The sequence below is a fragment of the Homalodisca vitripennis genome, chromosome 2 (genome assembly GCF_021130785.1).
Source record: "Homalodisca vitripennis isolate AUS2020 chromosome 2, UT_GWSS_2.1, whole genome shotgun sequence".
Classification (NCBI taxonomy): Eukaryota; Metazoa; Arthropoda; class Insecta; order Hemiptera; family Cicadellidae; genus Homalodisca; species Homalodisca vitripennis.
Window position 1 is genome coordinate 175,981,100 of NC_060208.1, and position 24,437 is coordinate 176,005,536.

Below are 24,437 nucleotides of genomic sequence, written 5' to 3' on the forward strand. Positions count from 1 at the left end.
GCCGCACGGGATAAAGCAGATAACTGTGGGTCCGCCGCACGGGATAAAGCAGATAACTATGTTTATTCGTGAAAATGTGGAGTGCTTAGATTCGTCATTTACAACAACTACAACAATAAAGGTAAATAATTGTACACTGATATTTCATTATCGTAAACTATGATTGATTGATTAATTGTTAGATTGACACAAAAGTTGAGAAACTGAGTTTATAGGTTATGTCATAATATTGACAAATGTTGATAGTGTTAAGTAAATTATTAGTTTAAATCACTCTGCAATCAATCGTAATTCAGTCGATTGAGAAGAAACCGCGCGTATTGCTAGTCAAACATTTAAAATAACAAATTATAACCTCTAACCTGTCATAACAGTGCGACCAAACAAACGAACTAAACCGACCAATCACCACGCGCGGAGTTAGAATTTAACTGTGTTTAGCAAGAATTTCAAATTCCAATTTTAGTAAATGTTTTATTCAACTTTACCATTTACAATAACAAATTTTAATTATTTTCAAATTATGTACAATGTTTTAGTAAACAAAATATATTTCTATAGTTAAAATTTGTGCAATTCTTATTTTCATTCAATTCCTTGTTCCTATTGTGCAATTTAATAATATTCATATCAATAAATATTCTACCGAGAAAAAGACGTTGTCACGTAAAATCTTCGCCCGTAAAACCGACTTTACAGGCAACCATAATTTTTTTTCAATAATCACTTGGAACAGTCGTTAACAATTGCCTGCAGAAAAGTAGTGGGTCAAAGTTTGAACTAGGTTTGCATTTGAGATATCCTTGACACTGGCCACGGGACATCCCCATAATGCAGGTGTGTGATGGTTATTACATTTAAAAAAGTAAAGAATTCTATATAAAATTGTGTAAAATTTGAAAATGTTATCTGCTAATGTTAAAAAAAATATTAAGTTGTTTTCAGACATGTTATACACCTGTATACCTGTTACAAGTAAGCTTTATCACCTAGTAGTCTACTTGAGTATGATGGGCCTTAATTATACACAGTAACTGTATTTATAAGCATATGGCTGTAAATATTAAATAAATATTTAAAAACTGATTACTTATTATTACTACGTTGTTATAACAAAGTTATAAACAGAATCGATTGCTGGCTCAATGCATCCCCATGTCGGCTACTAAAATGAAAATTGCATTTATCTGAAAATAGACTATGTATTTGAGTAATAAAAAAATACTTTATTGTATATATGGCAATCTCATTTTGAAGCATTAAACTTGTTTTATAAATCAACAGTTTTTTATAACATATATTTAAAAACATGATGACATCATAGATTGGTTCTGTGATGGTAAGCCAGTGGATTAAAAGTTGGTGTGCTATCCATATAGCATCATGTGTTCATCAGTACAACTATTATTTGTTTAATGATGAGGATTTGAAAGTAAGACACAATATTGGATATTTCCTATCGTTATTGCCACAAACATGGGGCACTAAATTTCAGTGATTGAGACCTGTCCTCTTCTTCAGCTGTCAAAAAAACTCTTGACAAGTTTAAACACATACAAAAATTTAAAACAATGTGAATGAACTCACAAGTACATTTGACAACAGAATTAACTGTGCATAAAAAAACCAAGCATATTCCAAGTTCAAACTGATGAGAATGAATACAATGTCATTGCACAGAACCAAGAGCACTAGACAAAAAATGCTGTACACAGCAGATAAGGTGAAAGTGACTGTGGTTCTTTGCAGTTACATCATTTGTGCCCATTCTTATCAGTCTAGACTTACAGGTTATGCTTGGTTTTTTGATGCACTACTCATTCTATGGTCAAATGTAGACTGGTGAGATTTTTGCTTAACTTTTATTCTTTAATTTTTTTTTTATATATTTATCTTGGCTTTTTATTTTTTGGACAACTGAAGGGAATAGATCTCAGCCCTCGCAACATAATGATCTATTTTTGCAACATACAAGGACTATTTAGAAAGTAAGAAATGTTTCTACCTAACACGTCAGGTGTGCGCCATTCGCATATGTATTTGTGTGCTCGTGCTCGACACCTCATTCAGCATCCAGCCATGACAACATGAACATCGTGCTGCCCTTTTTTTATATTCAGATTTGTTCTTCCCACCTATTGTGAAGCGCTGTCTGCGAATTTTTGTATAAAAACAACTATAAAATAACTGTAGTTTCTCTATGTTTCCCAGACTTTATGGTTTGAAACTGTTTTACAGAAGCCAATGGAAATTGTCATGCAGAAGCAAAATTTTGCTTTTGCATGACAATGCCCGACCTCACACAGCAAACTGTACACAAGAACTCTTGAACTCGTTCAACTGACATATATATAATAAATATTTATCTTGTACTTGGGTTTTTTAAATTCCAAAACGTTCCTTACTTTCTGAATATCCCCTCTCATTACAAAGTCAAATGTGCGAAAACCTATTATCCTTTCAGTACATTTATATTACATGATTTTTTATGTATGCTTCTCTTGACTTTGAGCTGAATGTCAGGTATATGTTTATAATTTTTATACACAACTTTCCTGTTGTAAACTTAGGATTTAACACCTTAAAAAGGAAGCAGTAACATTCTAATTCTTGAAACATCTTATTTATGTTTCATATGACAATGGCAAATGTCAACTTTAGGTTTATACTTTGGTAACTCAAAGAACTCTCGACTGGGGTCACCTAAACAAGAGTATATATGTTTTAGGTAACACAAAAAGACCACCAAAGCTATAGGAATTGTATGGGGTCAGAAGCCATCCACCCATCTTACACATGGGTTAAGGGGTTGATATTGTGTGTGGGTACCAGCACTCAACATATCAATATTACCATTTTTTTCATATATGTTACATTTAAATAAAACTTGATACACTAATTTTATACAATATACATAGGAAAATTAATACAAAATTATTATTTAAAAAAGAATTTTATTTTCTGAAATGTATTACATATTAAAGGCTTGTAGCAAAATTCACAATACTTAAGAGTTACACTAACTACACATTTAATATACAAAAGGATACTTGGAAACTCTTTACAACAAAGTTAAAATGATTGTTTAACAATAAACAGTTAGCTTTAAACTAAAGCTCTGACAGTGTTGTTTGTAGTTTATTTTTGAAAGTGTGGTAAAAATATGCAATTTCCCAAAGTCTGCTTTCAGCTTCGGTTGGCAGCAGAAGGGTTTGCTTATTTTACCTATATCATTTCCTGCTCTAAACACTTTTACAATTAAACTCATCATTTTGGATAAGTTGGAAATTGTAGATCAATATTACTCATTAGTCAAGCTAAAAGATTTTGGATTAAAAAGAGGTATTAGAGCTCATCGTCAATCAATCATATACAGTACATCATTAGGTGTGTTTTTGAAGGCTCTGTAGCCGCGGTGATTGATGATTTTATCATAATGTTTGAAAATGCACAACACATAAACAAACTAATAAAAAGCACAACATACAATTGCACATAATACATGTAAGTGACTGCAGGTATTATTACATAACTCCAGACATCCACTTTTTGCCATTACAACTGCTTACATGAACTATACAACACAATGTGTTTTGTTCTTTTTTTTATTTACTTATTTATGTGTGAGTATTTTTTAACTATATAATAAAGACATCTCTCACCTCCTTTAGAGGTCCAACAATGAAGTAATAATGATCTACCGGAACATGTCACCTTAAGACATACTACATTGGATTGTTTGAGTGTATGCTATAATATTTAATTAGGTCAATAAAAATGATCCTGAGATTATCCATAAATAATTTAAGTATAACATTAATTTTTTCAGTAACAAAAGCACAATTATAACAGTTTAAATACACTAAAATTATAAAGAAGGCTAAATTGTAAGGTAAGATGCAACATATGAATTAAGTGAAAACAATTTACTTGTAATATCAAAACAAAATAACTGAACTTGTATATTTATTAAATGTATTAATTAAAAAGTAAAAATGAAACCATTTTGTTGCTGCATTTATTTGCATTACTCTGGGAGAAAGGAAAAATAAAATAACAAATTTAAATTGCAATGCAATTAATTAATTCCTCCAACCTTACACCTCAGTTACATCATAAGAGCTGAATGTTTTAATTATGTGGTAACCTACTAGATTGCTTTGGCAATATTACAACACATCAATAAAAATAAATAAATAACAGTAACATCTCCGTTAATAGATAAAAAATAGTGCCTAAACCTACACTTTGAAGTTGTACAACCTCTTAAAGCCAAACAATCAATTTTAGATTTTTTCACAACCAGTTCACAAACAATGTAGAAAACATGTTAAATTCTTGGACTAGCAAAATTGTTTGTATTTGTTTTATCTTATCACTAAGTCATACTTGTTACACAAATGAAATCTGATAAATATTAATAACTTTTAAGGTTACCATATACATTATATTACTAGATATTCATGTCTCAAAAGTTAAGTGAGTCGTTGACTAAAATGAACACATAAATCTTTATTTACACTAAAAGAAAGCTTACAAAAATAATACTAATTTTAATCCGCTGCACGCATTTCACCCTTTTGTGGTTTAAAACTTAGTAACCCAATAATGTTGAATGTTTGGCAATTAGTTCCGTAAAATCGCAACTGGTACATTGCGTAATTTTAATTTATTTTCAGATATCTAAAAAATGTTACATGATTTGATATTACTTTTTAGCAAAACTATATAATCTAACCATTAACTAGTCGCCAAAGAGGTTGCAGGAATTTGGCTTATTAAATGTTTAAAACTTTTAAATATGAAGTAGTTTATAATTTTAAATCAAAATACAGTCCATTTTGCAAATTTTGACATTTGTATAACACATAGTGGACCAAAACAAAATTGTGACCTATTATGGGTGCAGAGGATTAAAATGTACAACTACGATAAAACTATCAGTGAACACAGTCTATACAGTATAAGTACAACAACTACAATGTTGACATATCTGTTGTTTAAGGCACAGAATGACAGGACAGACTATCTCCGAGTTCTCCGTGTAACCTCAGGAGAGTGAGACAGATTCGGGTCACCGTAGACAGGTTCTGTGTCTGAGAACGGCTGTCGGTAGAGGAAAGACCGATGTTCGGACAGTTGTGGTGATCCATTACGATATATTGGTGTAGTGTTTGGTGTGCTTGTAGCTGGAACACACAATAATGATATGATCATTAAATTGTTTTATTTAATAATAATTCATACACAAAAGTCATCTTTCTTCAATTAAAAAGTGCCAAAAATCTATAAAAAGATACGGCCATAACGTATAGTATACTCAATTTTACACAGCATCTTTAGGTTTAGATCTTGTTAAAAAACTGTTAAAATAAGAATCAATGTCTTAAGTATAATTTCCTCTTTTTTTAGTAAAGTTAGTGGAAATGTCAAATATTTTCTTGAGGATCATTCCAAAACACTGCAACTCTTCCAACAAATCTTGGAAGATAAAGTAATACACGGCAGAAGCCTACATAGACTACACTGATACCCTGGAAACTACATTGATTATACCAAGAATAACAAACTTTTACTGAAAACCGATTACAATCTTGGTGACTAACAGTGATAAAAACAATTTTGTCAAGCAGGGAAAAAAGATAGAAAATACGTCATTCATCACCAAGACTTTACATCAGTAAACGTGATGTATTTAAACATTGATGAAAACAGGACAGATGTGGTGGTCAGTTACACACATCTATTAGATTTTAAACAGTATTGTACACTGGAGTCGAGTTCACATAAAACAAAACATCAAAAATCATTACAATAAATTTTAACCTCACGGCAACTGATGCTAAATGGACTTACTTTTATTCGAGAAACACATTATCGTTTTGCTCTTAAAACTTCTCATCAACAGAAAATACTCTTGTTTACACGAAGAAAAGTAAACTTCTTACACAGTATATCATAAAGTCAGTATGACACTTTCTCTCAGGTCCTTAAATGAGATTTTCAAGAAAGTTCTGCAATACTTTTTTTATGACATGGTAAAAATTCTGCATTTCATAATCTATAAATTACGATATTCTAGGACAACAAATACATAAACAACTAGAAAACATAAACAAATAAGAACTATGACTATATTTTGAAGTACTATGACTCACCATAAACCGAAGGCGGGGGGTACATTAGTCTGGTCCAATTGAATATATTTGCTGAAAAAAATGTGTGATGGTTATTAAACAAGTGTGAGTTAGTTTCATAATAATAGAGCCTATACAACTGTTTATCATAATTTATCAACTAATTAAAAATAGTTTTTCAACTTCACTTCAAATACAGAATTGTTCGACTTCATATCAAATGCGTATAAAACTATAAATTACAAAAAAAAAATTAAGTGCTCAACAAATTTACAAAACCCACAACACTTTCAGCCAATCTTGTTTTTCAGCCTTGTTCTTCTTGAAACCACGAGCCATTTACATTGGACTGAGGAAATGAAATAAAGTAGAGAATGAGTAAATAATGAATTTAACAGTTTTAAGAACTAGGTATTTTATTGGTAATTTGGTCAAGATAGGATATAATCTTGCTATCTCCAACTCAGACATGCGTTTGTGTTTATTGTTAGTATTTATCAACAATCTGAAATTCTCGGTTGGTCAATAGATTTAACCCATTGAAGAAGTATTTACTGAGGCCACTGCAGTACTGGTAGCAGCAATTAAATTGGGCAAACATGTAAGACTGGTTAAGGCTTTTTAAAACAAAAACCACAAAGAAAAAAGATTAATATTTTACCACTGTTTTTATAGTAAAAATCTTCACTGAATATACTAAATACCATATTAAAATTTTTGAATAAAAGCAATTTTATTATTTTTTACTTTTGAACAAATTTTAACATACTTTAAATAAGAAATGACAATGAGTTATACTTAAATAAAAACTTTCATGCATATATCTAAAATAGTACTTTGAAAAATAAAATAAAGAAAATATTTTAAACAATGTTTTTTTATGATTTTGCTCGACATTTATTAAAACTTCTTTTTTCCTAAGAAATGGAGTTTTTTTTAACACTGTACACAAAATTACTTTATAATTAATTAAACAAACTGTATAAAATTGGAAGATAATAAAAAATAACCTTCATCTTGACATTTAAGGTCTTCATCCTCACACAACCATGAATCAGCAAACGGTTAAGCACAGGAAATAATTACGTCTTCCACACTTCCATCACTATCACTGATTGCACTTGTAATCACTGTCTAACAACAAAGCAATAACAGAATCCTGCAGTTTTTATACCTATTACAATCAATTTCATAACTAAACAACACACCTAACCTCGCATTTAGCAGCTAAAAAACGAATACAATGACGAAACGTTCTAACAAACAAGTGGTTAATTCAATGCTGCCAGTAACAAACAAAATTAAATGTGTTTTCTTCTTGGTAAAGGAATCAGTAAAGAGGCTGAAATGATAACTTATCAGAAAGTATGATTAAGAAATATCTTTTAAAAACCATATCTAATCTCTATTGAAAAAAGGGAAAAAGGAGTAAAAAGAGGCCAACCCTACTAAAGAAGTTTCACACAGATGGATCACACCTTGACTTTAGGACAGGATTTTGTATATACAGACCAAGAGTTAACTTAGCTATGCCCCCTGGGAAAACACGCCACTGTCTTCCAAGCAGAAGTCATGGCAATAAAATCATGCACCAGAAGACTCATACAAATGAGGCTAAAAGGAGCAGAATACTTAATCCTCTCCTAAAGCCAGGCTGTAGTAGGGCACTTGATGCCTGCTTGTTTAACTCGAAAGCAGTGTGGGAATGTAAGAATTTTACAGAATCTCCCTTATAGTAATAGACAATAGACAAATTCTTTATTTACAAATTCTTTGAGAATTGTAACTCGTCAAAATTTGTTACAGATCATATAAATACAATTGCGTAGTTTACAAACAATGAATTTACAGGTAAATGTCCAGTTTGGTTGTTAGTTTTGCTCTCTGTTCAGGTATTCTTCTAACGAGTAGAATGGATTTTGCAGCAGCCACAGCTTCACCTCCTTCTTGAATTTTGCCGCACCATGTCCCTTCAGGTCTTCTGGCAGGTGGTTCCACAGTTTTAAACCCATGTAAGAGGGCTTCTCCTCAAATAGAGAAAGTCGATGCCCAGGAAGATGAAAATCTGTCGCTCGTCTTGTGTTGTAATGATGTGTGTTACATCCTCTGGGAAAACCTCTCTCGTGCACACAGGTTACTGCCTCCAGCACGTACAAGGATACAACCGTCAGAATTGAGAGGTTGATAAAAGCTGGTCGACAACTCTCTCTTGGCTGTAAGTCAGCAAGTGTTCTCACTGCTTTTTTCTGTGTTACCAGCACACGTTGGAGATTTCCTGCAGATGAATTACCCCAGACCAGGAGACCATAGCGAAGGTTCGATTCAAATAAAGCAAAGTAGGCTGTTTTTGCAGAGGGTACATCACTTATTGATTTTATTCTTTTAACAACATACAGTCCAGTACCTAATTTCCTGCACAGGTTGTCAATGTGCGTTGTCCATTTGAGATCTTCATCTATTGTCACTCCCAAGTACTTTGCCTCTGATGCTGCTTGGACGTTAGGCAGGTGCACAGTTTGTTCCTTTTTTGGGCCCAATATGAGTTGCTGGGTTTTAGCTTCATTAACTACCAGGTTATTAATATGGCAGTACTGTACCGCCATGTTCATTGCAGTGAATGACTCTATCTCCAGGTTTTCTGGGGTTCTATCGGCTAAAAGTAGAACGGTATCATCTGCATACATCAGAGTTGTAGCAAATTCATCTAAGTACTTAGGTAAATCGTTCGTAAATAGAGTAAAGAGTACAGGACCCAGAACTGATCCTTGGGGGACGCCCCTTAGAACTGGAAGTGGACTGGATCTGATGTGTGCAATTTTATTGTTTTGAGTATGCCGGATTTCAACTACCTGTTCTCTATTGGTTAGGTAACTCCTGAACCACTCAGCTTCAGTGCCCCGTACTCCCATGGTATTTAGTTTGGTCAGCAGTTGTTCATGGTCAAGGGTGTCAAAGGCTTTGCTTAAATCTAAGAATATTGCTGTTGTTGTATTTTTAGCTTCTATTTGATCTATTACGTATTCAATAAAACTAATTAAAGCTGTCGATGTAGATTTATTTTTGGTGAAACCGTGCTGTTGATCAGTAAGCAGATTATTGTATGTCATGTAGTTTAGGAGACGATTAAGCACAATCTTTTCAATAACTTTAGAGAATGTTGAAATTTGCGAGATTGGGCGATAGTTTGATGCTTCAGACTGATCACCTTGTTTAAAAATGGGGATTACTTTAGATAGTTTTAGTTGATGTGGAAATCTACCAGATTGGAAGGACATGTTTATTAGAGTGGTTAAAGGGTAGGCTATTTCATGTTTACAAGCCTTCAATAACTTTGGTGAGATTTCGTCAATTCCTGCAGAGACTTTAGCTGGCAGTGAGTTGATCGTTTTGATGACTTCTTCAATTGTTGTGTCATATAGATAAAAAGAGCGAGTGTCAAGCTGCTGAATAGGACTAGGAGTTCTGTTCTTTAGAGGGTTGTTGTTTAAAATAGCAGAGTCAGCCATGGTCGTAAAAACAGTGTTGAAATGTTCCACAATTTGCTGAGGATCGTTGATAGTTTTATTGTCAATTTTAAGTTCTTTCAGTCCTACAGACGATTTCTTGGTTCTTCTTTCATTATTTATAATATTCCAAAGGGCTTTAGTTTTATTTTCTGAACGTGCTATTCGGTCGACCGTTGACTGACGTCTGAGTTCTTTTATCTTCAAGTCATAATTCTTTTTCTTAGTAGCAACTTCCTGCTTGTGTTCTAATGAGCCCATAAGAAGATAACGATCATTGGCACCTAAGAATTCTTGCCTCAAAGTGTGCAGTTCAGGGTCCCATAGTTTTTCTTTGCCTTTGCATTGCTTATATTTTTTATAAGGACATGTTTGGTTCAGTGCTGATGTAACGATGTTAGAGAAATTTTTATAAGCGATTTCAGTGTCATTACAGTTGATGACTCTTTCCCAGGTTTCATTAGACAATGCCAGTTTTAAATTGTGGATATTGTCATCATTAAAATTTCTCTTTTGTCCTTTAACATTACCAGTATCTTCTGTAAAAACATTGAGCGTGCAAATTTGGGCTGTGTGGTCAGAAATCCCAGAATTTAAGATCTTAATTGACAAGTCATCCCCTTTTTGATTAGTACATACACAGTCAATTGATGTTTGTGACTGTGGTGTTATTCTAGTTGGAGGAAGAGGGATTCTTGTCATGTTGTAGCTAAAAAGTGTCTCATCAAATAGCACTTGGTCATGTTCGAGTTTAACCAGATATGCCTAGTGACCTATATTTAGGACACTTGTAGTGTTCTCCATAAAGCTTACTTCTGAAAGTAGTTTCAGCTTTTTTCCAACAGGTGGCAGGGTGGTTGCTGTCTTCAGTAAGAGCTACTGAATGCATCTGAGCAACAATCAAGTGAAATGCTTCAACTAGTTTGTTTCTTTAGACTAGTTTACAAATTTAGGATTTCCAATCAACTTCATGAGCTCTGCGCCATGTGCGAAAAAGTAAGTACAATACTATTATTTCGTAGTTTTAAACCTATTTAAGTACATTTCCTAATAACTGACTAACTAGTTATTACATTTATCTTGAAATGTGACCGTTCTAAATTCAGACCGTTTATTATAGGTTATGTTTGGAATTGGCCCGTCCTACATGTAGTCCAGTAGGCATATGTACAACAATAATGCTTCCCACTCTCAAATGAGTTTCGACCCTTGTATTTCAAGTCGTGACTTAGTAATTGGGTTAAACTTTTTGTTTTAAGCATCAATACAATTTTTTACAGTTATTTTATAAAAAATTCTGAAAAACCTTGTTATTTATCGTACTTTGAATTTTTTAGGAACTTGAACCTTCATGAAATTTTGACGATGCTAGAAAGATGAAGAGATCCAAGTGCCACATGATGAAGAAATTGGCGTATATATTCAGCCACCAATCAATGCAAATGATGATGTCACTGATGAGGATTCTGGGGATGAGGGACATGACTTCAATCCATCATCTTCCAGGAAACCAACTTATTGGCCCCGGCTGAAGTTTCCCAAGAATTTGAACTGAGTGACAACAAAGATGAAGAGGATCCTTCTTTATCACAACCAACCTTACCCTCTAGTTCAGCGAAGATGGACATAGCACAGCCACCAAATAAAAAGTAAGACGAATTCAGAATTTCACTGAAGAGAAACCAGCAAAAAAGGTTAGTAAGCCATTCACTAAAAAAAAGCAGTACAAATGGGGTCAAAGAGGACCTAAAAACTAGATGATACTATTTGGAGTAATAGACAGGAAGTACAAACAAAAATTAAACACCAATGGAACAGTTTTTTCTGTATTTTCGATGATGAATATTGTAGATTTATTAGTTGAGAAAACAAATCGTTATGCGGCATTACATAACCGTTTAGGTGATGTAACTGTCGAATGAAATGAAATGTTTTCATAGGAGTATTGTTGTTGAGTGGTTATGTTCCATTACCTCGAAGACGAATGTTTTGGGAAAAACAGCTTTGGACACTCGCAATGAATTAGTTTGTAAATGCAATTTCTAGAGACAGATTTGAGTTTATTATGTCAAATTGCATGTTTGTGATAATGACAACCTCAATGCTGATGACAAGTATGCAAAAAGTACGTCCATTGTTTGATTGCATTGAACAAAACATTTTTTGATTACGCACCACATGAGGAACACCACTCAGTTGATGAGTCTATGGTCCCATATTTTGGGAGGCATGGGTTTGAAACAATTCATCAGAAACAAACCTATTCGCTATGGTTACAAAATTTGGTGTTGGTGCTACACCCAATGGCTATGTAGTTTGGAAAGACCCCTACCAAGGGAGCAGCCACACCTTGGACCCTCAGTATGAACACTTGGGCCTTGGTGCCAGTGTTTGTTTTGCAGTACTGTGATGTTCTGAAGAAGAATGGTGATTTCCCGTACTTCTTGTATTTTGATAATTTTTTTTTCTGGTCTACCTTTGTTTGAGAAACTGTCCCAAAAAGAATATAAGAGCTATTGGTACGGTGAGAGAGAACAGAATAGCAAAGTGCCCACTGACTGATAGTAAAGATTTGAAAAAGAAAGAAAGGGGAACTTTTGAATACGAAAAAGTAATGTGATGAAAATTTAATTATTGCAAGATGGAATGACAACAGTATTGTCACTGTTGTTTCAAATGCTGTTGGTGTACAACCCATACATCAGGTTAAAACGCTTTTCACTTAAAGCCAAGAAACATGCTTTCATCCCTAAACCAAACCTCATACACCAGTACAACAAAAAAATGGGCGGAGTGGACCGGTGCGATCAAAATATGAGCCTGTACCGAATCCAAATCAGAGGTAAGAAGTGGTATTTTCCCTCTGATCTGTGACTGCATTGACAGTGCAGAACAAAATGCCTGGCAACTTCACCGCCATGCGGGAGGGGAACCTTGACCACTTGTCTTTCAGACGCAGGACTTGCCTGTAACCTGCTAGAAACATTTGGTAAAAGGTTGCGCGTCAAAGGCTGGACGGCCATCGAAACAATCAAAAGTGGACTCCAGGTTTGACAGATTGGACCACCTTGTTGTTCCTCAGGAAAAGCAAACGAGATGTGGGCATTGCCATGCCAAGTGCACTACCAGATGCCAAAAGTGTGATGTTGGTCTTCATACTAAATGTTTTTATTGATTACCACACAAAGCCATAAACTACAAATGCACTTACTAAAAATTTTATTTAAGCTTGTTTTATATATCTTTGTTAAAAACCACAGTTGAATTAAGTACATAAAACATATATATCCAATGTAAATGTAACCCTTCTAAAAATTAAAAAGCATTTTTGGAAATATTTTAGCATTTTCACTCATATTTTCCTACTGTCCTATATATAGGCCACCCATTATTTACTAAACGACGATGAAATTTTTTACAATTATTGTTTAAAAATGTGTTGAAGAATACATTTATAGTATAAAAAAACTGTAGAATTAAAAAAAATTAAAAAAAAAAATAATTCAGGCATATCTGGGTTAAGGCAGTCGATGTTAATGTCACCTATTAAAACAATTGGGCTCTTCCAGGTTGGCACCGTGTCTAACACTGAAGCAATCACACCCATGCTCTCAGTTAGTGAGCTCTGAGGAGGACGGTAGATGCCCATTATATAGACATATTGGTTTAAAGTTTTCACTCGCACCATGGCTATCTCGCACACAAGTTCAATACTGAAATTCTGCACTTGTACCATTTCCACCTGATCGCTTAGAGATGCTTTACAATAAATTGCAACACCTCCCTTCAAATGATTTTGTCGACTATATTCTGCTATCAAACAGAAATCTTCAAGTCGAGTGTTACTGATGTGATCTTGAGTCAGTCCATGTTCTGTTAGTACAATTAAGTGTGGCTTCACTATTTGGAGAAAATGGTTTAAACGGTCAATTTTATTACTAATTCTATCTACATTCTGATGAAGGACTGTTAAATGATGTATACGGTCTTTTTGAGAAGGGATTTCAATCAAAGGACTGGTTATGATTTTAATTTGCTGTTTGTCATGTTGCTGTGGCATAAAAAATTGTGTGGTTGGTGGACTTCAGCCTGCACAGGAGATCGAGGATGAAAGATAGGCAGTGAGTTATTTTTCTCTGTCAAGCAGTTGTAATGCTTGATCATGTGGTCCTTGAAAAACACGATGTTTTTGGCAAAAAACTCCTCACATGTCTCATCCTTGGCTCGTGGCTTTGAGTTAAGAGGCGGGCTTTTAGTCAGTTTGAAGACAGTATCCGAGCAAACCACTGACGTATTTTCTATTTGCTTTGTTAGCTTGGAGTTAGATATCTGTGTTGCAGGAGCTACAACTTGATTTTGATTACTTGACCTATTTTTAGCCATTTGTAGGGATACACTAAAATGGGTCTTTGTTTTTCTTTTATTTCTGCTAGAGTGTATGCGTGGCTGTGGCCAGTCTTGAATTTTGTTGGCATAACTCTGAAACTGGTTCTGTAGTGCTTTCACTGAGTTTTCCGTTTGCTCTTGGCGGCTTTTCAGGCTTATCATATCCTGAATAAGAGTAAGGTTGTTTGATTTTCCAGAATTTTGTACCAGTAACTGTGATTGTATGTTTTCTGTTTGAGTTTCCGAGGTTTTATAAATTTTGATTTCCTTATCTGAGTCAGGATTCTCTTGATGAGACCGTTTAAGATTTTTTAAGGTTGTATGTAATTGTTTTATTTCTTTCTCATAGTTTAAAATTGCCAATTCTTTTTCCCTATCCTGTTCTTCGAAGGCTTGTATAAGATTGGTGTGTGATTCTTTTTCTCTACAAAATTGAAGTTCAGCTTCCTGTAAAGATTCAGCTAACCTGGAATTTCTGTTTTCTAGGGTTTGAATCTGACTTTCAAGTTCTTCAATGTTGGCCTCATATTTTATTTTCTCAAGCTCAAAAGTGACCCTCATGTGCTGAGTTAGTTGAGAATTCTTCTGTGTCATATCATACAATTCTCTTTTAAGATTTCTATTTTCAGCTAACAAAGCATTTCCAGCTTCAGCAGCTAGTGTGAGGGATGTTTCCAAGTCGTCAGGATCTTGAAGATTTTTAATCTTATCATGAACTTCCTCTATCTCATTATGAAGTTCAATTTGACTAGTCAATGGCAGAGATTCGACTTTGGAGACGTTTGTTGAAGAGTCTTTTTTACAGGTGACGCATTTCCAGTGATTTATTTCAGTACAAGTTATTTTTTTCAGAGCTTTTTCGCTGATACTTTGGCAGCCAGCATGGTACCATAGCTGACAAGGACCATTGCATTTTAACCCAGAGTATCTCACACCAACTGAACATGTGCCACAGGGATATTTTGTGGGCATTCTGAAATGTCAAAAAGAAAAATGAAAAGGTTAAGGTGTCAAACTAAATCGATTCTTTAAAGTGTGGCTACTTCTTTATGTCGAGAACTTAAAATTCAGATGTATGGATAAATCAGTTTTTTAAAGTTTGGCTGTTTCTTTATGTCAAAAATCTTAAAATTCAGATGTGGATAAATCAGTTTTTAAAAGTTTGGCTGATTCTTTATGTCAAAAATCTTAAAATTCAGATGTGGATAAATCAGTTTTTAAAAGTTTGGCTGTTTCTTTATGTCAAAAATCTTGAGGTTCAATTGTGAGGATAAATCAGTTTTTAAAAGGTTGACTGTTTCTTTATGTCAACGAAGTCCAGGTCTAAAATATACAATATAATTTAGGTTGATTTGAGGTAGTCAACAACCATGTCGAAATGTAACATACTGTGAGCCAGTAAATTACTTAGTGTAGTTTGTCAGTACAGCTGCGTCTGAGGTCAGAGGTTGCAGTGTCAGCAGGTGGCGGGCAATGCTCCCGTCTGTGTGGCACACTTGCACTATCTGTCTGGCTGCCAGCCGTATTATTCAATTGGAATGTAATACGTGACTGTCAGGTGTTGACGTCATATGAGTGATGTCATATGGTTGACTAAATAAGGTTATGTGCTTATACTCTATATTTCAGTTATGCTTGAAGTTAGTTTAGCTTAGTTGTAAATATAACTTTATTTTGTAAAAAGAGCTTTTCATAAGCTGTGATATCTAGATGTGATGTGGCTGTAATATATCAGCCAGCTCGTTGTCCAGGTGTTTGTGGCATCACTATCCAGAACAGCTGTGTGAGTGTCAGTAAAATGAAAAATTATCTTGAGTCTTGAATCAGGATGTGTCAAATCATATGTAAAATGACTTACAGTACTCCAGGTAAGGTGTTGATAAGAGGCAATTTGTTGATTTTACCTAAAACCTTCACTATTTTACTGTTTCCTGGGACCACTTTCACTATCAGTATTGGCAGGTAGCCATTTTTTTTTTTTTTTTTTTTTTTTTTTTTTTTTTTTTTTTAAGGCCTGAGCCAGGCTGTAGAGTAGTTTTCTCCTAAAGTAAAGCTCTCATAAAAGATTGGGAAAAAATGAAGTACTTAAACTGGAGTAGGACCTCAGGACTAACACAATCTAAAACGTTTAGCTCTCCTTATGCTAAAGGGTGGGCAGCTCTCCTAGAACAAAGTAAGGAGGGTATAAGATTTATATTAGGGATGTTGACAGGACATGGCCACCTTAGAAAATATCTTATGAAGGTGGATCTTAGTCAGACTGACGAATGCAGACTCCGTGGAGAAGCAGAAGAATCAGTGAAATACATATGGCTAAACAGTCCTGCCATATCTACAAGTAGGAAAACATTCCTAAGGGTCCCAAGACATCAGAGAACAGAAGCCTTCAAATTTTATTGGCTTCTGTAAAACTCTCACATTTTGAGGGCACAAACATAAGTATGGGAGGCACAAAGACCCTTTAAGGACTATGTGCGGAGGTAACCATCTTTCCCTCGAGAAAAAATTAAAATAAAAAAGTAGTAAAGACTATGACAACGATATCTGTCAGATATGTTCAGAACTACAACAGACCATAGACCACGTAACCAGTGAAGGTGTCTTCCCCAATGGCTTAAGGATCATTGGCAGCAGTAGCACTCACTTTTCAGTTTGCTCAGTAATAATTTTAAACAAAAATTCACAGTGTTATGGTAAACTGTATAAGTTGTTTAGAGGTATTTAGTAATATAGCACATACTTTACATAACACAGTATTTTGTTTTTTAATGTAATAAGTACTAACAAAACAAATTAGTACAGTTTTTCTTCATCTGTCTACATTGTTTTATCTTCGAAAATATACTTAGCACTAATCTAGAATTTTATTTATAGTACAATAAAAGTACATGTATTGTGAGAGGTGGTTCACCCCTGTTCATTGATGCCACACAATAAAACAAATAATATTCTCCAAGTCACTAAACAAACACTTAATATTGTGAAATTGTTAAATTAACACCACAATGAGTTATTGTTACCAAACTTTGTTGTGAAATTAGTACTTAATTATGATATTGTTTGAACATTTGTCTCAGCACAGTAAGCCCACTGTAGGAGTGACATATGGTTCTAGACAAGGAAATCACACTTATGTTTTCCTCAACACATGCCATACCCACCTGTGCCATTTTACACTTGTGTAACTGTATATGGAACATAAAGTTTATAACAAGTTACCAATGCACATACAGACCTTACTAATAGTGGTGTAACTTGGGGGTTTGAGGGGATAGAATCCTCACAATACCAAGGACAATTTTTGTAATCTATGTTTTTAATAAATCTATAACAGCAGTCTAACTTGTTTGAAATACAGCCATAAATGTTTTACCTTTAATTACGCCTATTAGACTTGTCAGATTTGTACACCCCGAAAGCCATACTAGTTACGCTACTATTTCCTAATAAGTATAAAAGTTGTATAAGTAAGTTACATCACTCAAGAAAAGAGCATTCATTTTTATTGCTTTACAAATCATTTATAAATCATAATGTAATATATAGCTGTTTGATTCTTATAATTTGATAAATTATAACTTTATTTATAAAGCATATATTTTATATTTTAGTTCATTATTGCTTTCATATTTATTTTATTTTTCTAAATAACATGAAAAATATAAATTACAAAACATTTGTAATTTATACACCTTTTGATTTAATTGATAGGCTTTTGATTCTTAGACTTATAGTAGTTTTAAGTATGATATTTCTTGCCAGTCACTTCTTTGTAAAATATTTAAATTGACTCTAGTACTTTCAATCTAGAAAGTACTAAAGTGGACCTCACCGACAAGTTTTGTTGAACTTGGTGATGCCAAGACTATGTAAAACAACTGTTTATAAATAAAATAAATAACTAAATAGAAAATAAATCTGATGACGAAGAAATGATTTGTTATAATACTTACAATACCAGAGGACAACGATGATGACAAAGATGGAGATGAGAGAAGTCGCTGTGCCCCACAAAGACTCCAGGTAAGTGTACCAGATGGCAGCCGGTTGGACAATACAAGGAGCTGATATCGTCCCTCCTCTCACATTCAGAAGCACAGGTACCTGTAGTTACAGTCATCAATTACACTTTGCCTTTAGAAACATTAAAAATTACATAAATGTTATCAGGTATTTGGACTGCTAGTTTGTATAGAGATTAATTTAAATAAACTTAACAGTTGTCACAAGATTTTTAGATAGAATGTTTGTAACTTATATAATACATTTGCTGCAGTATTGGTTATCCTTCCTGCAAACATATAATGCTTAAAAATTTAAAAACATTAAAGACACTATACATATACATTAGATTGAGGATTTTAATGTTGCTATTAATCCTGGTATGAAAAATCATATACCAATTAAAAGGCTAAAATCTGTAAAGCTCCCTAAGTGGTTTCCTCCTCATCTTAATAATCTGGGGTGCAAGGGAAATTCGATAGGTCTATTCTACTGCGGAAGATGATGAGTTGGTGGGGTTCATTCCCTAACTGTCAGAGGTTCTTGCTAGCCTCAACAAGGGTGTGCTACCCCGTGCCTGCTTTGACTGGTTCAGAGCTGGCCTCCCCTTCTTTCAAAGGGACATGACTTTGAGATTCTTCCTTGTGGATCTCGATAGGAGACAGCCCCTTTCTCAAGGCTTAACTTAATCTGAGATGAGATTTTTCTCATCAGATTTTTTCTGGGTATTTTAAATCCCCACTGATATAAACAAAATGTTTTCTCAACCCGAAAGATAGTTCATTTTCTACATGCACTCAAAATTATTAAAGGAACTAATACTACTAAAACTAATTAATTAATAAAACTATTTAATATAACAAGAATAATAATTGGATTTGTTATTTTATACATTCTCAATAAGATTATTAACATATTGTAAAACTATTAATAAGCTCTTAACCTCAAATTAAGTTACAATCATTTGTGTAACGCTGGTAATCAATGATAAATTTACAATTGCCTAAAATAAAGGATTATGAGTTAAATATTTTCTTAAAGTTTAGAAGAACTCAAGAGATTATTCGCCAGTCTATAATTAGCTGATGATCACTGATAACATACATTTATTACAATTTGGTACATCAACAATGTAATACTGAATAATTAAAGTTATAACTTACTATATTCTTGACAGTAAACAGATTCTCTACATAGTGAAAGATAGTTAGGATCACTCACTGTAATGTTCTGGCCAGTGAGGGGAGAGTAGACGTAGACGTAGAGCTGTCGCTCACCCTGGGTGGTGGGGGCAAGAGAGAGGATGGTCACTTGGAACATAACAGTGGTTGCGTCAGGTCGTTTCGCTTCGGCCACTGACATGATCAACTCATTACTTGAGAATACCTGCAGAAGTTAATATCTAGTATTGAGGGATCATAATTCAACATAAACATAAAGCTGGATTTTACAGTCTAGATAAATGTTACAGCACTTCTAAACAAGGAAAATGAGCCCTAATTGGAACCTAGATGGAGCTGTGACACATTTAAATAGTTCATAAATCTTAAAAGAGAACCTATTCTAGTTTGGGGGGAAAAATTATGTTTAAAAGAAAAGCATTTTTGTAGTTGAGACTTGGGAGAGCAAAAATCATCAAGAAGTTAAATTATATTCAAGATAAATTCTATGTGCAGCATATCTATTTTTGTTATTCATTTTATACTTTGATTCAAAGTTTAAATTCCATGTTGATTTCAGGAAAAACTTCCAAATCAGGCCTCCTAAGAGAAAACAGCTCTTGTAATTTTCGAGCAATGGCAAATTACAGAATAATTACTAATTATGTATCATAGGTAAATGCAAAACTTACAACAGCCAAACAACAAATTCTTCATTCTTTATGTAAAGCAATATATATGAAATGAAATGAAATGAAATATGTTTATTGTCCTTAATCAACAGTAGTTGCAATAGACATAGTCAAATGTACACAGCCTTAGTGTAATCTTAGATATTAAAGGTTACATGTCAAATTATATAGGTCAAATAGAATAGATTTGTAGTCAACAAAAGTGAATAAGATATGGTAAATCTACATTTAAAATGTATAACAATACGTGTAATAAGTTAAAAACATATAAATGAATAAAACCTATAAATAAATTAAACACACAAATAAATACAAAGATTCAAGTAAAAAAACACATATTTACATAATATCTTGGATTACAATTTTATGGAATAGAAATTCCCATTTTCAAATTCAGCTGCACTATAAAATACTTGACTAATCAGCCAATTTTTCGGGTCAAATAAAATACATCTATAGTCAACAAAAGTGAATAAGATAAGGTAAATCTGCATTTAAAATGTATAACAATAAGTGTAATAAGTTAAAAACATATAAATGAATAAAACCTATAAATAAATTAAACACACAAATAAATACAAAGATTCAAGTAAAAAACACATATTTACATAATATCTTGGATTAAAATTTTATAGAATAGAAATTCCCATTTTCAAATTCAGCTACACTATAAAATGCTTGACTAATCAGCCAATTTTTAATTTTTGTTTTAAAAGCGTTAATTGGAAGATTTCTAATGTTCAAGGGCAATTTATTAAAAAGTTTTATACAAATAAAGCTAAAAGACTTTTGGGTTTTACTCAGTCTAGCATATCTTACATCCAATAGATCTTGACCTCTGGTATTGTAATAGTGGATTGAACCTCTTGAAACAAAACTATTTAAGTTTTCCTTGACATGGGTGAGACTGTAGAAGATAAATAGACTAGGTAATGTGAGTATTTTAAGCTCAGGAAATATAGTTCGACATGAATCTCTATCCCCCAGACCTTTTATACACCTGACCACTTTTTTTTGCCACATGAAAACTTCTTGAGCTCCACTGGAATTACCCCAAAGAGTAATACCATAAAGTAAACGTGAATGAAAAAATGCATAATAAGCTTGGGTCACTAAATCTAAATGAGTACACATTTTTAATTTACGGATCAGAAATAAAACTCTAGAAAGGCAAGTACATAAATGCTTTGTATGAATGTCCCACATCAATTTAGAATCCAAATTAATTCCAAGAAGTTTAACTGTCTTATGATGAGTAGATTTACTTAAACTAAAGATGATTTCTTCAGTTTTATCATTATTTAAGATAAGCTTATTGGATGAAAACCAAAGATCACAACGCTCCTTCATGTAATCAATGACCAATTCATTACGTTCTCGATCAGGACTAGATGTATAAAGTGTGGTGTCATCAGCATAAAGAAGGCACTTTTCTGGAAGAAAATTAGGTAAGTCATTTACAAAAATTATGAAAAGAAAGGGACCAAGGACAGAGCCCTGTGGAACCCCCCTCGTCACCATCCTCAGGTCCGATCTTTGGTCTCCAAGTTTTACAAATTGTGACCTGTATACCAAATAAGATTTCATAAAAGATAATTCAACATTCTCCAAGCCATAGAAATTAAGCTTTTCTAGAAGTTCTTTATGTGGAACAAGGTCAAAAGCTTTACTAAGGTCTAAAAGTAATGTTCTAGTTTCTTCGTTGTGTTCAAAACCCTCCATAACATTGAAAACCAGATTTTCTACCGCCTTAATGGTAGATAATCCTCTTCTAAATCCAAACTGAGCAGAAGTAAGAAAATGGTTTGTTTCAAAGTAGGTTTCTAACTGATCCTTAACAATGGACTCTATCAGCTTGGATATTACTGGCACAAGAGCAATCGGACGGTAATTATTTACACTGAGCCTATCACCTTTTTTGAAAATGGGACTTACAGCTGTTACCTTTAAACAGTTGGGGAAAACTCCCTCTGAAAAACTCCAGTTGATTAGAATCGTTAAAGGAATGAGCAAAACTAAACCTAACTTCTTGAGAACATAATTTGAAAGCCCATAAACATCTTCTGCCTTTGAATTACTTAGACTACTTATACATTTATTCACAGTAACACAATCTACAAAGTTAAACTTAAAAAACAGTTTAGGATCCTTTACAGGTTTAACAGACTGTAAAATTTCAAGTGGGGTTGCAATTTTATCAATAGGAAAACCTTGTTGGTTGTTATTACCAACATTAACAAAATAATTGTTAAACTCAGTAGCACTAATGGGTAAATTTGGAGTGCTTTGTTTAATTAAACGACCAGTTTCCTTATTGATTATCTTCCAGGCTGCTTTACATTTATTTTGAGATTTCAGAATGAAATCTGCATTAGATTGTTTCTTGGCTTTTACTATTTCTGATCTGTACAATTTTTTTAGCCTAGAATAATATTCCTTATATTTAGAACACGGTCTAGCTTTGTATTTTTCATGACATATTACAAGAAAAGATTTAATTTTTCCTAAGTACGGAGTGTACCAGTTTTTTTGGGCTACTGAGGGTTTTTCCTTATTTTTACAATTTTTTTTCCTTAAAGGACAACAGTTATTAAACCTAACCACTAAATCGTTAATAAAAAGTTCAAATGCTTCATTTGTATTCTTACAGTATGAGAAAAATGTTTCCCAATCAGAACTACCCAGACCATTAAATAGGGCAGATACAGCTTTTTCATTGAGCACCCTATAAGTTATAGCTAATATCTGATGTGGTAGCATCAGTAAAATTTGGAAGGTCAGTAATTAAAGACAATTTGTTTAAGTCAACATTTAAAATAAGACCAGAGTGGTCAGACAAATGGTGGTGATTAACCTGACAAACTACTGCATTATTTCCAATATTAGAGATAAAATTATCTATACAAGAGCTAAATCTAGTTGGCTCTAAATTTAAACAGTAACAGTCATATGACCTAAGCATGTTTAAAAAATTGACAGTCTTACGGTCAGAGTGTCTAGGATCAAGATTCAGATCACTAGAAATTATTATCTTGCAATTCACCATTTTAGACAAACCAGAGATACTATCCAACACCTGAGACATTTTATCAGTGAAAACATCTATTGAAGAGTCAGGGGTCCGGTAAATTGATAGTAAAACTAAATTTAACTTAGAAAATTTGATTGCAGACACCTCAAATTGTTTTTCTTCACAAAATCTACTAATATCAATTATTTCAAAATTGAACTTAGCATTTTTATTTATGTAAATAGACACACCACCATGAGAAAACAATTTCCTACAATAACCAATTGCTAATAAGAAACCACTTGGCACATAAAGGTCGAGTTCCTCGTGAGCACACCAGTGTTCATTAAGACACAGTATATCAAAGTAATTACTATTCAAATAGGCTTCCAAAGCATATAATTTATTTTTTACAGATTGAATATTTATATGACAAAGTGATAGTTTATTACAATTGACAGAGTAATGACTAGGTAGAGGCTTACTGGCTATGGATGGTGGGTAGAGGCAGTTCCTTCTATGTTTCCCGATGTCGTTCCTCTTAACGTCACCAATCCCTGTTTAGGGTTTATCTCAGAAGGCTTCACCATCAACACAACCGATCCCTGCTGAGGACTTTTCCTGGTAGGCTTCTCGCTGTCGTCAACCAAAGATTCATCCCAACTGGTACCAGGTGGTGGTGGCTGAGAAGTATCTACAAGATGTTCTGAGTCCGCCAGGTTGTCAATCGCTTCAGCAATACATTCAGCCAGCCACATTTTACCCATAAGGTTCAGATGTTGACCGTGCCGTGTATGCAAGTGCCTCTCAGCTTTACTCACTTCCACTAAGCTGACATTTGGGTGTAATAGGCTCATTTCTTTAAGAGCAGCATTGGTTTTTCTTGTCTCTACATTATAGTGTAGGACTGTATTGAATATCACTTATAAAACGTTGGTATTTTAATGTTACCAAAGTCTACTCAACCTCAAATCCATAGGCTTTCACATCCATTTTCAGTTGAGCAATTTTCTCATCCAGAATTTGTTGTGAGCAAATTGAGTATGCTAATTTCTTTGTTGTTACGCCTTAGTTGATCCAGACAATCATATTTGTTACATAAAAGCCAACTGTACTTATGAACATTACATTTTCTGTAAGTGACTCTCACCTGAATGTGGGAGAGTACTTGTGGAATCCCGATGACAGGAAGCATGATCCAACTCTGCTTGTCAGACAGTAACAACTCTTTAGATGGCAGGAAGACAGAAGGCAGGAAAGGTATGACCAGTGGTTCAGAGACCAGGTTGTCACTGATGGCTCGCAAAGTCCCCCCCCCCCCCCCACCCCCCCCCCCCCCCACCCCCCCCCCCCCCCACCCCCCCCCCCCCCCACCCCCCCCCCCCCCCACCCCCCCCCCCCCCCACCCCAATGGAGAGGTGTAAAGATTGAGGAGGGGAAGACAATGAAGGGAATAATATCAAACTATGAATATCTCTAAGTAAAATTTGTTTTCACCTTCAGTCCGGTTATTATCTAGCCACACCTCGTATTTTAACAAGATCTTC

General features: G+C 33.9%; 1 protein-coding gene across 1 annotated transcript; it reads right to left on the reverse strand.

The window, feature by feature from the left end:
- Positions 1 to 2,937: 2,937 nt before the first annotated feature.
- On the reverse strand, positions 2,938 to 24,194 carry LOC124355075. Its single transcript, XM_046806004.1, has 5 exons — positions 24,041 to 24,194; positions 19,250 to 19,414; positions 17,980 to 18,130; positions 6,159 to 6,209; positions 2,938 to 5,189 (listed from the first exon to the last, which is right to left on the reverse strand). Exons 1-5 carry the CDS (start codon positions 24,083 to 24,085, stop codon positions 5,026 to 5,028), a joined length of 576 nt encoding a protein of 191 aa, XP_046661960.1. The 5' UTR covers positions 24,086 to 24,194; the 3' UTR covers positions 2,938 to 5,025.
- Between the last annotated feature and the right edge of the window lie 243 nt (positions 24,195 to 24,437).